Here is a 14,511-nt window from a genome sequence, read left to right as displayed (position 1 = left end):
GCAGAGTCAAGGGGGAAATCCAGATTCACTTAACAACTGTGTTACTAGCTTAACAAATGCAACGAGTCACTTAACAACTGTGGCAAGAAAAGTCGTAAAATGGGGCAAATTCTCTTAACAAATGTTTTTCTTAGCCTTAGAATTGAGATATTTGATTGTGAATGTATTAACAGCAGCTAGAATTGTGTTTGCTAAAAACTGGAAAAATGAGAAAATACCAACGCAATATGAAGTTATTAAGAAAATCATGGAATGTGCTGAAATGAGTAAATTGACATTTGAAATTAGAGAACAAGAAGATAAACAATATTATAAAATATGGGATTTATTTTATCAATGGCTAGATAATAAAACATGGAAATGAAATATGGAACATGAAATGAATGTTATAATATAATATTTGAAAATAATTTTTATGAAACGATAAAGCCATAGTTAAATAAATGATAAATGAGGATACTTATTTGTTTGATAATATGAGAAATTAGATCATTAGTAAATTTTGAATATGGGGATGAAGCACAAAAGACTTGTAACCGACTGACACACTGTTTGCAATTGTAATGGATGATGGATTTATGTTTTATGTTTTGTTTAAAAATAAAAAAAAAATCTTTTTAAAAAAATGTTTTTCTTAGCCACATACATTTTGGGCTCAGTTATGGTTGTAACTTGAGGACTACCCGTATTGATATGTAGGATTACATTTCCTTTAACTCATCCCTGTTGTGTTTTAGATTTAGAGAGACAGCGATCTCTTAATTCCTCATATTTATAAAGCTTCTTCAACCCAATGCTTTCCGTATGTATAAGACCTCTACAATCATAATCCCGAATCAGATGGAATGTCCAGGATGGGGAAAGGCTGTTCTACATCTAATTATGGAATTAGATCCAATTTCACTCCACTCCTATGCTTGTCATTCTCTCTATCGGCAGCAGGCTTAGAAGATTTGCAAATAATTTTCAATTCTGCCTCCTATCCAAAACCACAATTCCAATCAAAGCCATGAGACTTAAAACTAGATTCAAACCAAATGACAGAAATCAGTAAGGAAGACTTGCTCACATTCTCAGGCTTACTGTGAAGCCTGAAGCCAAAGCTTCACAAACCTTCCTTTTAAATGGTTGGCTCACCTGGTCTGTTATTAATTCTTTATTTAAAATGGTTATATAGCTGCCCTGCTATATAGCTGCCCTGCTATATAAAACAGTTCTGGGAGGCTTACAGCTGATAAAACAATATATAAAACAGTAACAAATTAATGGTAATAAAAACAGAAACAGAAAAAATGCTCCAATGCATCCACATTATTGTCCCATCTTGACCTCATCCTATTCCAATGCCCCTTCCTGGGGGGAAGAATTAGGTTTTAATGCTCCCTGAAAGGCTAGGGGCCCACCAGTTCTTAAGGCAGAGACTGCAATGGAAAAAGCACACTTCTTTAGGTCCCATAATTTTTTTTTTTTAATTTGATTTATATGCCGCCCTTCTCTGGAGACTCAGGGCGGCTTACGGTGCGTTAAGCAATAGCCTTCATACTTTTGTATATTTTATACAAAGTCAGCTTATTGCCCCCACAAACTGGGTCCTCAATTTACCTACCTTAGAAAGGATGGAAGGCTGAGTCAACCTTGAGCCTGGCAAGATGGCAATGTTTAATGCAAGAGAACTGGAGTGCGCCCACCGCATCAGCTCTGGTTGGATGGACACATATCCTCAGAGAGAGGCAGTTCTACAAATAACCTGGTCCCATACTATGTAGGGCTTTAAAAGTTATAACCAGCACCTTTAATTGCACCCTGAAAAAAAACTGGGAGCCAGTACATATCCTGCAACAGGGGTGTAATATCAGTGAAACTAGGGACACTCAACACAGTATGCACTGCTGCATTCTGGACCAGTTGTAACTTCTGGGTGGACTTCATGGATAGCCCCATATAGAGTGGGTTGCAATAAACCAAATTGGAAGTGACCAAAGTGTGAGTGACTATGAGCAAGGCCTCCTGGTCCAAGAAAGGGCACAATTGACACACAAGACAGATTTGTGCAATCTGGAATCCAGTCGATAATTTAGTAGATTTAAGGTCTCAAGTTGTGCCCATTTCTATCAAGCCGCAGGCTGCACAACCACTGAACAAAGGATTTATAGAATGGAAGACATGTCAAGAGGACTCACCGAAAGTCAGCTTGCCAGCACCATAAGGCTTACCATAACCTGAAAGAGAACTGTTTGATCAGAACTTGCACACAGGAAACTGGCTTAGTTACTGAGACAGACCACTGCTCCAATTAGGATAGAATACAATTTTTGTGGACTGCTAGGAGTGTTTCTCAACCTTGCAATTCTAAAACTGTGGACTTCAACTCCCAGAATTCCACAATCAGTCGTGTCTGGCTGGGGAATTTTAGAAGCTGAAGTACACACATCTTAGAGTTACTCAGTAGGCTAGGCCAAACCTATAATTTACAAGCCACAATTGTTCAACTTTATTTTTGGTTTGCAATGCTATGTAAATTGAGAGGTAGAGGGAGGGAGAGAAGGAGGGAGAGAGAGAGAGAAATTCTTCTAATGTAGTCAGTATTTATAGGTTATTTGGACAAATGTTTCAGGGATGTGTAAAGTAATTTGTTAAATTCTGGATTAAGAATCACCTGGGAGTTTTGGTGCCTTGATGGGATAACCCAGAGGTAGGCCTGGTTGTTGTCCACCTCCAATTCCTCCAAGTCCTGTAACATCAAGAAGAAGGGAAAGGTCACAAACTGACAATGACCTAATAGATTTTCCTACTGCACTTTGTAGCTAGTAACCGGAATGGATCAGTCTCTTCCTCACCTACCCTGGAAGCAGGTGATATATGTGATGCATGCACAAATGCAGGCCTCATTTTTTTTCCTTTCTTTTTTTAAGCATCCAACCTACCAGGGATTCCAGCAAAGGCTCCTGCTCCAGCTCCTGAAAGGAGAAGAGGAAAGCATGTTAGAAATTGTTTCTGATATGGACATAGCAGTATGAATATGCCAAGAGAAAAGGAGGAAAAAACCCACACCTAGTACTGTAGCTAGAGCGTAGGATATTTTAAAATCTATCTGAGTGATAAAGGATTTTAAGATATATGATATTTTTCTATTCATTCTATATATACAGGTATGGTAGTCTTGGGTTAACAATGGCAATTGGGAAGGAATTTCTGTCACTAAGCAATGTAATCATTAAGCAAGGACATTGTGTGGTTGCCATTTGCGACCTCCGGTCACCTTCCTCATTGATTTTGCCAGGGGGCCAGCAAAGAAGGTTGCAAATGGCGATCAGATGACCGTGGGGTGTTGCAACGTCATAACTGCAAGCTGGGTCTACAGCCAATGTAAGTATGATGATCAGTCATAACTACTACTCATTCAGCACTGTCATAAGACTGAACACTCATTGGCATGGTCATTAAATAAGGATCACCTGTAATGTGATTGTTTTTGGTTAATAAGCTACCCTGAGCTTCAAGTTCTTTTCAGATATCAATACTGAGAGTGAAGGTATTTGCAGGTATTATTTTGCACTCTCACACGTGCATCTATGCACATGCACATACACTGAGGCACACACATCCATGCACACAGAGAGACAGAGGTAAATGAATCACAGTGTGAATTAGAAGGGCAGTTATTAAAGTATGGTCTAGGGAACCCAGAGTCAAGTCAGATGAATAAATATTTTACAACTCTTCCGTTTTATTTTCTAATACGGTAAACATCAAGAGATACAATCCACATAAACCAAAGCTCTTTGGAGTCCTCAATCAATTTTAAGACCGTAAAGGGGCCCTGAGACCGAAATGTTTGAGAATCAGAGAATTATAAGATCCCAACAAAACCTTGCTATAAACAATAGCAAACAAAGTAGCATTTGGGGGTGGAGATGCCACTTACCTGGGACTTTCTGTTTGACACCTGTTCCAGATGGCACTCCTGGCAAGACTCCTACACCTGGAAAGCGGATTCCTGACATATACAGAAACAGCAACTTTAAGGTTTTAGTTTAACAAGAATAACAGAGTTGGGGGGAAAAAATTGTATTTGAAAAACTTTTTCAATAAAAAAAAAAAGAATAACAGAGTTGGAAGGGACCTCTACCATTTCAGACAAATGGTTGTCCATTCTCTTCTTAAAATCCTCCAGTGTTGGCGCATTCACAACTTCTGGAGGCAAGTCGTCCCACTGATTAATTGTTCTAACTGCCAGGAAATTTGAGTCTCTTTATCTCACATGTTAAATTGGCTTAAGATGAAATTTTTAACTGTTTTTTAAATGTTTTAAACGTTTTTAATTGGTAATGAGTTTTAATTGGGCCAAATTTATATATCTTTTAATTGTTTTTAATATTTGTTCTGCATGTTTTTTAATCTGGCTGTACACCGCCCTGAGTCCTCAGGGAGAAGGGCGGTATAGAAATCCAATATAAAATAAAAAATAAAATAAAGTGCTCCATCATTATCTTTTGGTTCGTTGAAATGTGCTAAATTTGCACCTATGCATTCAACGTCATGTTGCTGAAAGGAGGGAGGGATGGAATTTACGGAGGCCAAACTCACCTGTGCCAGGAAGTACACCTCCAGGGAAGACTCCTGGAATTCCAACACCTGTCAAACAGAAGAAGAAAGATGCTGCCATTCTTCCTTCCATGACTTTCTCCGACTGGAGCATTATAGTTAGTTCAAATGCCTTAGCTAGAAGAATTCTCTCACTCGTTCTTGATGTCAATTTAATGGTTTCAGCAGATGGCAGCACAAAACTGATCTTAGAAGCTAAGCAAGATCAGCCTTGGTTTGGTTAATACTTTACTTGGATCGAGAACCACCTGCTAATTTGGGACATTGCCTTGGGAAGCTGAAATAACATCCCAGAAGAAGACCGTAGCAAATTTCTTCTGTAATGCTAAGAGGCTTTGTGAGTTAAAAAGCTCTGGGCAATAATTTTAACTAGATGAGATTCAAAGTCATTAGGTCAACTAGTTTCTACCAAGTCAAAAACACCTGCTGAATTGATTTTAGCCCCCTATCTTGAATGCTTTTATTTTTGTTTACCTGTTATACAGAGTTATAAAGTTATAAAGTTTAGGACTTCCAAGCACGTCCTAAAGCAGTTTAGTTTCAATAGGCATTTTCTCTTTAAATTATCCATCAGCTAGTTCCTCAGTTTCTCACTCTAAGACAGCAAAGCAAGACCATTTATGCCAATCAATGTTTGTGCAGGGACTTCAATGTCCAGAATTCTCAGTGTTTATACTACTTAGGAATTCTGCAAAATTAAACACATCTGGAGAGCATCAAATCAACAACGGCTGATGTTAAATTTATTTATTTATTTATGCATTCAATCAACTTGTATAGATGAACAATAACAGCAAAAAAAAAAAAAAAAGGAAAAACATCTAATGATCACTGAGAACAAACCCAATTATACCCAATAACATCTCATAGGCCATCTACCTGTCTGACCCCCATGCCCTGGAGCACCCCTGGCTCTTCAGCCCTTTCCGAAAGGCCAGCATTGCAATAGAACAGATTCCATTAGATGACATCCTTTAATTGAGGGGACCTAAATTGATTCCTCTTGGATCAAATGGGATAGGTAGAAACTGGGGGAAGGTAGCCCTACAAATACAGTAACCTGGTTCCATATCCTGAAAGGAACTATAGGTGACAATCAGCGCCTTGAATTCATCCAAAAACACACTGGGAATCAATATAGATAGTGTAGTAGAGGTGTAGCATGAATATACCGAAACATAAACATAACACTTCACATTGCTGCATTCTGAAACATTTGCATTGCGGTAATTCACTTGGGAGATAATTGTGAAAGTCATTATGATCAGTGCCTCCTGGCCCAGGAAAGCTACAACTGACACACAAATGAAGTTGTACAAAACCTCTCGCTCGCCAAGATTGTTATCTGCTCTTCAAGCAGAGATCCAGGAGAACTCCAGATTGCGTTCCAGTTCTGTTTGGAGAAGTGCAATGATCCCATGCAGAAGTAAACATGGAAGACCAACAGAGCCAGAGGCCCTAAAACTCAAGCCACTCAAGACTTGCTTGGATTGGGCGGAAGATTAAATACTCTTAATCAAGTCAGTTAATGGCTGAGTAATCCTACTGTGCCTTAATATGTATCATGAGCCCAGTCTGTTTAACTAGTTTGCGGTTGCAAATCTAGAAAATGGATTAATTCAGTGGATAGGTTACATATGCAGTAACCAGAGGTGGGTTTCAGCAGGTTCTGACCAGTTCTGGAGAAGCAGTAGTGAAAATTTTGAGTAGTTTGGAGAACTGATAGTAAAAATTCTGACTGGCCCCGCCCCCATCTATTCTCTGCCTCCCAAGTCCCAGCTGATTGGGAGGAAATGGGGATTTTGCAGTAACCTTCCCCTGCCACGCCCACCAAGCCACACCACGCCCACCAAGTCACATCCACAGAACCGGTAGTAAAATTTTTTGAAACCCACCACTGGTAGTAATGGTAGGAAGTCAGCTACTTAGTTAGCAATACGGCCCACAAAACTGAGTGAGACCACTTTTTAACCAAATACAAGCCAGTTCATACTATTCAAGGGGGTTGTTTCTGATCCACTGAAGATTGTTGATTGCTGTTCTGTTTAGAATTGTGTCCTTTTGGCCCCTTTTGACTATTTTTGATGAAAAAAAGACTGCTTGTTAGCTGCCAAACCAACCCCCTCATGTAGAAAAAAATGGATAACTCAAGATATTATCCCTAAACTAAATGTATTGTTGTTTTAACCAAAACACTACCGGTATTCTGCTATTTTTATCACGATGTTAGGTTTTGTTTGAAAAAACTATTAGTTTCCCAGATGGATATGGAGTGGAAGTAATGTTTTAAATGAAAAACAAAACGTTCATCTCGAGCCCACTGTGATTAGCCACCTAATCCTATAAGTCAGAGAGCAAAAGATGAACCCAACGTTATGCCTTCAGTTTTCATAGCCAACTTACTCTCCCAGCTAATTAACATGTTATTAAAATTCAGAGCACTCATCCTTATTTGAGCTGAAGTTTCTTGGAGTAACTGCTGACCTACCAGGGATTTTCCCAGGCTTGGCTCCAGTACCAGCACCTGTGGGAGCAAAAGAGACCAGTTGATACAGTGCAAAAGCCTCAGTCCAGCATACCTATTTGTCATTTTTTTTTTTACTCTGGTCTCCCCCCCCCCCCAGCCCAGATTCGAAAAGGAAACATTCTTAAGCAGTAGTGCAAAGGTGCTTTCTGTTGGATCGTGCAGTCTTTGTGAGATTGTGCAAGTCAAAATCAGGAAAAATATATCAAGAGTTAGTTAGAAAGGATTAATTTATTTTGGCCCAAAACAAATTAAAACACAGTGCACTAAGGAGCAGAATTTAGCAGGCCACGATTTCAATCGGTATTTAATGGGCAATTTTATTTCATTTTATTTCTTTATTAAATTTACATGCTGCCCATGTCATTCTGAAAAGTGATTCTGGGTGGCTTACAGTTAAAATCATAAATATTAAAATATTAAAAACATTAAATACAATACAGGAAGGCAAGAAGCAAATAAGGCAAAATTAATATGCTTCTCGGTTAATCCACCAACCAATTCCTACGTTGAACGACCCCCAACGCTATTGTTCTTTTATTATTAAACTCTTAAATAAAAAAAAAATACTGCAATTTGCATAAACTTATTAAACAACTTTCTGCTTGGTCACCTGTCAGGCAGGAAGGAGGAACAAGAGATGAAATGTACAATCCTTGTGACTTATGTATTTATATCCAAGGTCAAGCCAAAAGTTTGACAGGTCAGAACCTGCACCATGACATAGCAAATCACTTTTCAACATTTTTTTTTTGTCCTTGAAGTCTGTAGGGGATGCCTGCGTCTTTGAGGGGTTTAAATGAGCAACTGCCCCAATCAGTGTTATAAGAGAACTTTGAGGACAGCTTAGTATATATATCCCAACTATAGTAACAGGATATCGCTGTCGCCTTATTACTCTTCATTCAAGGGGAAATTTTTACGGTTTGGATTGGGTTTCATGCCTTAAAAGTATAAAAACTATTCTCCCCTTGTCAGAGTGTGTTTAAGCCACTTCCTTTCACTCAATAATCAAGTTTGCATTTGCAAATCATGCTGTTGGTTGTGTGAATTTAGCTTGTTTAAGATTCCAAGTGTTCTTTGAATTCAAAACAACCTAAAACCTACAAATACAAATGCAACCAATGTAAGGTTGGTAGGCTGAGATGCACAGGAAAAATTCAGGAATATGATATGAAGATTGCCATCATCATGGCCTCATCTGTAATCACTGATTATTAGATTTCTGAAATCCCTGTTCTCTCTCTTTTTTAAAGCCCTCTAAAAATGGCAGATTAACATCATCAAGTTGGTGATGCTAATATGCCATATGTCTTCTGTCTATTTACCCCACTGGCAGAAGAGAAATTTCAGAGGAGTCAGCACTTAACATCAATCTAATTGATACCACAGAAAAGCCACCCATCTCCAATTACATACAGTACTTCTTTTAAAAGAAGTAGTAATTGGAGATAGATGGCTTTTCCAGGGTATCATGATGATTTACACATAAAAGCTAGCTTCAAAGAACATGCTTAACCAAGTCATTTTTATGTCCTAATGGCAGCTTAGATAGTGTCTACTTTCATAAGTTCTTTGGTGATTTAGTGAACCCAGACCTTTTGGTTAGTTTATAACTTAATATACTGTTCTATTGTGGAAAGGTTCTTTATTTAAACGATCGTTTTCCCCACAATAGTACAAAATCAAAATTTGGGAAATTCAGTGACCAAGTTTATAGAGGCATCTGGTGGAAACCACCACAATGCCACAATGTCATTGCACCATGACCCAAAACAATGCAAGTAGATATTTTATATTACAGTATTTCCACGATGGTGTCATGAGGCACACAATACCACTTGCTCTCCTTGCCCATGACCAAGACAAGTACCTGGGGGGATGAAGCTGTAATAGAGAATTTTTGTTTCATTATTTCCACCACACCATAAACTGCTTCTGTAACTTGATAAGCAAAGTCAAGAGACTGTTCCTCCAACTTTCTCCTAGTTTGAATCATGTGATTGGAAGAAGTTGACATTGGACTTACTGAAGAACCATTCTTATTCAGAGCTAAGATTTTTGGGTGCAGAAATGTTGATAATATAATCATTCCATGTTAATAGACCTACCAGGTAATCCACCCACACCACCTCCAGGTAGTCCACCTATGCCACCTCCAGGTAGACCGCCTACTCCGCCTCCAGGTAGTCCGCCTACTCCACCTCCAGGTAGTCCACCAAAGCCACCTCCAGGTAGTCCACCTACTCCACCTCCAGGTAGTCCACCAAAGCCACCTCCAGGTAGTCCGCCTAGGCCGCCTCCAGGTAATCCACCTACGCCACCACCAGGTAGACCAAGTCCTGAAGATGATAAAACACACACTTATTGAGGTTTGAGGACTAGGTTGATGTTGGGATGAGATTAATGATTCCCTGATATCTAGACTTCTTATATCTAAGAGGGGGGATATGGTTTAGAAATAGGAAATATAAATAAATAAAAGAAAAAAATAAAGAAAAGAAAAAAATTATTCAGGATGACAGAAAATAGTATTTTCTGCTCCCACAGGAGTACTCGTCTCACTGTTTGCCAGCTCACACAAAGACAAAGAAGAGTTTTGTGAGAAGAAATAAAGAAAACACGAAAAATCAAGTTCTAGGGCATTATTTGGAGGAATTAAAGATCAAGATTGTTAGAAGTAAAAGGGAGGGATATAAAATTGGTTCATTTGATCAAGGCTAAAATAGATATGCTGTATCTCTGTTAACCTTTAATGGGATTTTGCTGGCATCAGAAATGAAATGATGAGGTTTTTATGATTTATTTATAGATAAGAAATAGGATATTTTTCTTTCAAGTTTTTCCTTTACTGCATCTTCTATTTTTTATTTTGTTCTTGTTTCTTTGGTTTGGGTTAGATTTTTTTATTATAAATGATAATCTGAAGAAGAAGAAGCAGAGGAGGAGGAGGAGGAGGAGAATGACATGAATGTTAAGCGAATCCATTGGTCCCCAAGGAGCATTTTTGTTGAAAACTGCAAGTAAAGTCTAGTTTTTGGCAAAATTGTCATAATCCTGGCCATGTGACCGCAGGATTCGGCAAGTGGCCATAAGCGCAGCCCGGTTGCCAAACACCCAAAATGTGTTTATGTGACCACAAGGGGGGAGTTTGGAACCAAGTTGCAAGTAGCTTCTGGAAGGTCTGCTACAACTTCGACCAGTCACTAAGCATCTGTTCGTAAATTGAGGATTAATTATATCAGGAATCACTAAGAGTTAGTTACCATCTATAAGCCAAGATGGGAACAAGGCAGGTAAAGAGATGACCTTATAAGACCTTGGCATCCAATACCAAGAAAGCCAATAAAGGCAAAGAGGAATTGAATAGACCTCTGACTTCATCTATGACTTTTGTCCAAGTCTGGTCTGTGGCAAGACGAAATGGAATCAGAATACTGAACATGAGGTCAATGGCAGGGGTGAAATGCTCCCGGTTCGGACCGGATTGCCCGATCCAGTAGCGATGGCGGTGGGTGGTTCGGAGAACTGGTAGCAGAAATCCCTGCCCGTCCCCCCCCATGCCCAGCTGAGCCGCGCGATCATCAGAGGCTTTTTTTTTTTACTGTTAAAAGCATTTTTTCTACAAATGCTTTTAAAAGTAAAAAAAAAAACACCCTCTGTTGATCGCGCAGCTCAGCTGGGATCGTCAGAGCCTTTTAAAAGCATTTTTTCTACAACCACTTTGGCTGAAGAGGTTGTAGAAAAAATGCTTTTAAAAGTTAAAAAAAAAGAAGTTGGCCACGCCCACCCATCACATTAACCCCCCCCCCCCAGAACCGGTAGTAACAAATTTTAAATTTCACCACTGGTCAACGGGGAACAGCAACTTCAACTTACCAGCTTTAGCGGCGGCTTTATAGGCTGCAGCAGCAGATCCAGCAGGATAGGCACCTCCTGGATATAGGCCACCTGTAAAAAAAAAATGCACCATTCATTTTTGATGGGAACAATTGTGTGTGTCAATTGTTAACTGGGAAGCCCCAGTTGAGTTGAGACTCTATCTAAGCTAAGGGGTTATTTAACTGTGGCTTACTGAATAAACCAGAGGTGGGTTTCAGCAGGTTCTGACCAGTTCTGGAGAACTGGTAGCGGAAATTTTGAGTAGTTCAGAGAACCGGTAGTAAAAATTTTGACTGGCCCAGGATTTCCTCCCGATCAGCTGGGACTTGGGAGGCAGAGAATAGATGGGGGCGGGGCCAGTCAGAATTTTTACTACTGATTCTCTGAACTACTCAAAATTTCCACTACCGGCTCTCCAGAACTGCTCAGAACCTGCTGAAACCCACCTCTGGTTCAACTACAGTTGGCTAGATGCAGGTTGAACAAGTTGAGCAACCTGTGAGGTTGAAGTGAAGCCTAGTTAGTGGAGACAATGACTCACCTGTTCCTCCAAGTCCACCTCCAATGCCAGCTCCTGTGGAAGAACATCAAAAAAGAAGCAATTTTTCTCATGTCCCTTCATGAAGACCAAGGCCTTTATGGCAGGTTCCTCAGGATGTACACCCCTCTGGAAAGCCACAGCCTGATAGGGATAGCCCTTGTGTGAGAGAGGTATCTCTGCTGGCCTTATTTCAGCAGTGCAGCAGAAGGAAAGCTGGGATAGCAGCAGTTACCCCAGTGACAAACTTTCATCTCCAGCATAGAAGCACATATGTGCACATCAGTGGTGGGATTCAGCCGGTTCGGGTGAACCAATAGTCAAATTGCTGGCTGGCCCTGCCCCTTCCCACCCTGCCCCTTCCAAGAGTCCCCACGCGCCCCATTTTGGCTCCCAGGAAAGTGCAGGGAGGCCTCCTAGGCCCAAAACAGGGTGCGGGGGGGAACGCCCCCGGCGGCCTGTTTTTGCTCCCAGGAGGCTTCAGGGAGGCTTCCTAGGCCCAAAACGGGGCATGGGTGGGAGTGTTGCGTTCCCCCCTCCCATGGCCTGTCTTTGCTCCCAGCGGGGTGCAGGAGGCCGAGTGCTGTCACACCCCCTGGCCATGCCTGCCATGGCCATGCCCACCCAGCCGGTTATTAGGGCAGAGAATCAGTTGTTAAATTATTTGAATCCCACCCAGTGATGGGTTGCCCCTGATTCACAATGGTTCTATACAACCGGTAGTAAAACCGGCGGAAGGCTCCGCCCACCGACCCCGATGTCATCAAAACGCTTCTGCGCATGCGGGCCCACTGTGAACCGGTAGTAAAGGTAAGTAGAACCCATCCCTGATCCCACCACTGGTGCACATGCAACACATGGATAAAATTCCTTTTTTTAAAAAAAATGTTTGTCTATTCCAGGGACCACCTGCAACTCTGGAAAATAGATTAGGCTGAGAAACCTTGCCTGGGAGTATTTCCATAATACTGTATTTCCACTCCCCATTTCTTCCAAAGCCAACTTAAAAAATGTCTGCCACTCTCTTTGTGACTGCCAAGTTCACAATGAAAAAAAAGAGCCAAAACCATTTCTCTGCCCTGAGTTGCCTTGGATCCTTAGATTCTCTCACCACCCTTGTGTTTACAGTACTGTACAGAAAAAAATCTGGCAATTTCACTCCTCCTTTTCCTCAGTTTACTGAGGTGAGATGCAAAGCAGGAAAACTACCATTCCTCTTACAGGACCTTTTAGATGGCTGTGGCAGCTGAGGTTGAACATCACAGCGGTATGGAAGTGATTCAGAAGTGGTGCAAACTCTTCATGTAGAAGTCTGGATCAATGAACTTCATGACAGTCGTATGTATGTATGTATGTATGTATTTATGAGTGGTGGGAATCTACCAGTTCTACGGGTGAACCGGTAGCGGTGGCAGCAGAAGGCTCCGCCCACCCACCCACCAGACGTCATCACGGACGCTCTGCGCATGTGCAGAGGTGGCACGCACACTCACATCTGCAAAACGGTAGCGAAGTTAAGTGAATACCACTACTGGTTATGTATGTATGTATGTATGTATGTATGTATGTATGTATGTTATTTATTTATTTATTTATTTATTTATTTATTTATTTATTTATTTATTTATTTATTTATTTATTTTCCTTGACTATTATTTTTTAGAAGTAACTCAAGGCAGAGAACATACATAATACTCCTTTCTGCTCTTATTTTCTCCACAGCAACCCTGTGAGGTGGGTTGGCCTGAGAGAGAAAGCCTGACCCAAGGTCACCTTGTTGGCTTTCATGCTCAAGGCAGGACTAGAACTCAGTCTTCTGCTTTTTAGCCTGATGCCTTAACCACTAGACCAAACTGGCTCGTTTCCAACCAGACTTCTTATGAGCCAACTAGGCAACTGTTGACTTGTGCAGCTTTTTGGAAGCGCCACCTAGGCTAGCAGGCAGGCATCACCACCAAGATGTGACTATGAATTTGATCATTATTTGTCAATTGTGACAGAATCATAGAACTATGGAGTTGGGAGGATCCCCAAGGATTACTTAGGCCAAATCATGCAATTTGTAGGAAAATTAACTTAACCATCTGTGAGAGGTGGCTGTCCAGCCTCTTCTTGGAAAACAGTCTCTAAGGGTAGATTGTTCCCCTGTTGTACAGATCTTACCATCAGGAGTTTTTTTTCCCTTTATATATTTTCCTTTGCATTTCTTACATATGCACATTTCATTGGATACCACCAAATTCTACCCTCTTCACCCCAAAATAAGACATTTCCTGATAATAAGCCCAATCAGGCTTTTGAGCGCATGGCAACAAGGCCGAGTGCTTATTTCAGGGTTCAAAAAAATATAAGACAGGGTCTTATTTTCGGGGAAACACGATAGCATTATCAGGGAGGAAGAAGAGATGCTTATTTGCTCTACTGTATGTATTATTTTTGAAAATAGCATTATTTTATAAGCAAACCCAGCAAGGAATCTTGTTCTACTCCGTTAGGGGCTTACCTGTGCCGCCAAGTCCCCCTAGGCCTCCGATGCCAGCTGTTCCTGCAGAAAGCAAGGATTTTAAACAATTCTTAGTCATTTCAATAAAGCATATAAAACACTAGCCCCAACCATGATATTATATTAGTTGTCCCCACCCCCACCCCAAAGTTGGAGTTCTGAGCCAAGTATGTTCATATCTGTATTGTGCACTTCCCAGTTAAGGGAATTTAACAAAACATTCTGAAGAATGTTTTTTTTTTTTTAAAGAAATGGGCATATATAGATTCATTTAGCCACTAATAACATCCCAAATTTTGTGAAGAAAAGAAATAGCACAATAGGGTAATAATTAAGGCAAGGAAGGAAATGAGCTTGCAGATGGTTTTTGGATAAAACGATAAGTGCAAACAAATTGCCAATGAAAGCAAGATAAGATCACACAGTGATTTACATTTTTTTTAGTGTTCCCCAATGATC

General features: G+C 40.4%; 1 protein-coding gene and 1 long non-coding RNA gene across 2 annotated transcripts in view; both read right to left on the bottom strand.

Annotated features, from left to right (window-relative positions):
* ELN (elastin) overlaps nt 1-12,999 on the bottom strand; it is a 51,888-nt gene extending 38,889 nt beyond the window's left edge. Inside the window, exons 1-10 of the mRNA XM_070931972.1 lie at nt 12,990-12,999; nt 11,553-11,585; nt 11,009-11,080; nt 9,241-9,471; nt 7,094-7,129; nt 4,588-4,635; nt 3,926-3,997; nt 2,925-2,957; nt 2,657-2,731; nt 2,181-2,219 (exon numbers count right to left, since the gene is read on the bottom strand). Coding sequence (XP_070788073.1) covers nt 2,181-2,219; nt 2,657-2,731; nt 2,925-2,957; nt 3,926-3,997; nt 4,588-4,635; nt 7,094-7,129; nt 9,241-9,471; nt 11,009-11,080; nt 11,553-11,585; nt 12,990-12,999 — 649 coding nt within the window. The remainder of the gene's footprint in view (nt 1-2,180; nt 2,220-2,656; nt 2,732-2,924; nt 2,958-3,925; nt 3,998-4,587; nt 4,636-7,093; nt 7,130-9,240; nt 9,472-11,008; nt 11,081-11,552; nt 11,586-12,989) is intronic.
* Nucleotides 13,000-14,054: 1,055 nt separating this feature from the next.
* The window catches only part of LOC139318796 (uncharacterized), a 48,113-nt gene continuing 47,656 nt past the window's right edge, over nt 14,055-14,511 (bottom strand). The window contains exon 3 of the long non-coding RNA XR_011600532.1: nt 14,055-14,094. This is a non-coding gene — a long non-coding RNA (uncharacterized lncRNA). The remainder of the gene's footprint in view (nt 14,095-14,511) is intronic.

The sequence above is a fragment of the Pituophis catenifer genome, unplaced genomic scaffold (genome assembly GCF_029215685.1).
Source record: "Pituophis catenifer annectens isolate HBS135680 unplaced genomic scaffold, rPitCat1.0.hap2 SCAF_1, whole genome shotgun sequence".
In the NCBI taxonomy this organism is placed as follows: Eukaryota; Metazoa; Chordata; class Lepidosauria; order Squamata; family Colubridae; genus Pituophis; species Pituophis catenifer.
Note: the sequence above shows the minus strand (reverse complement) of the source record. Positions and strands in the feature narration are given on the sequence as shown.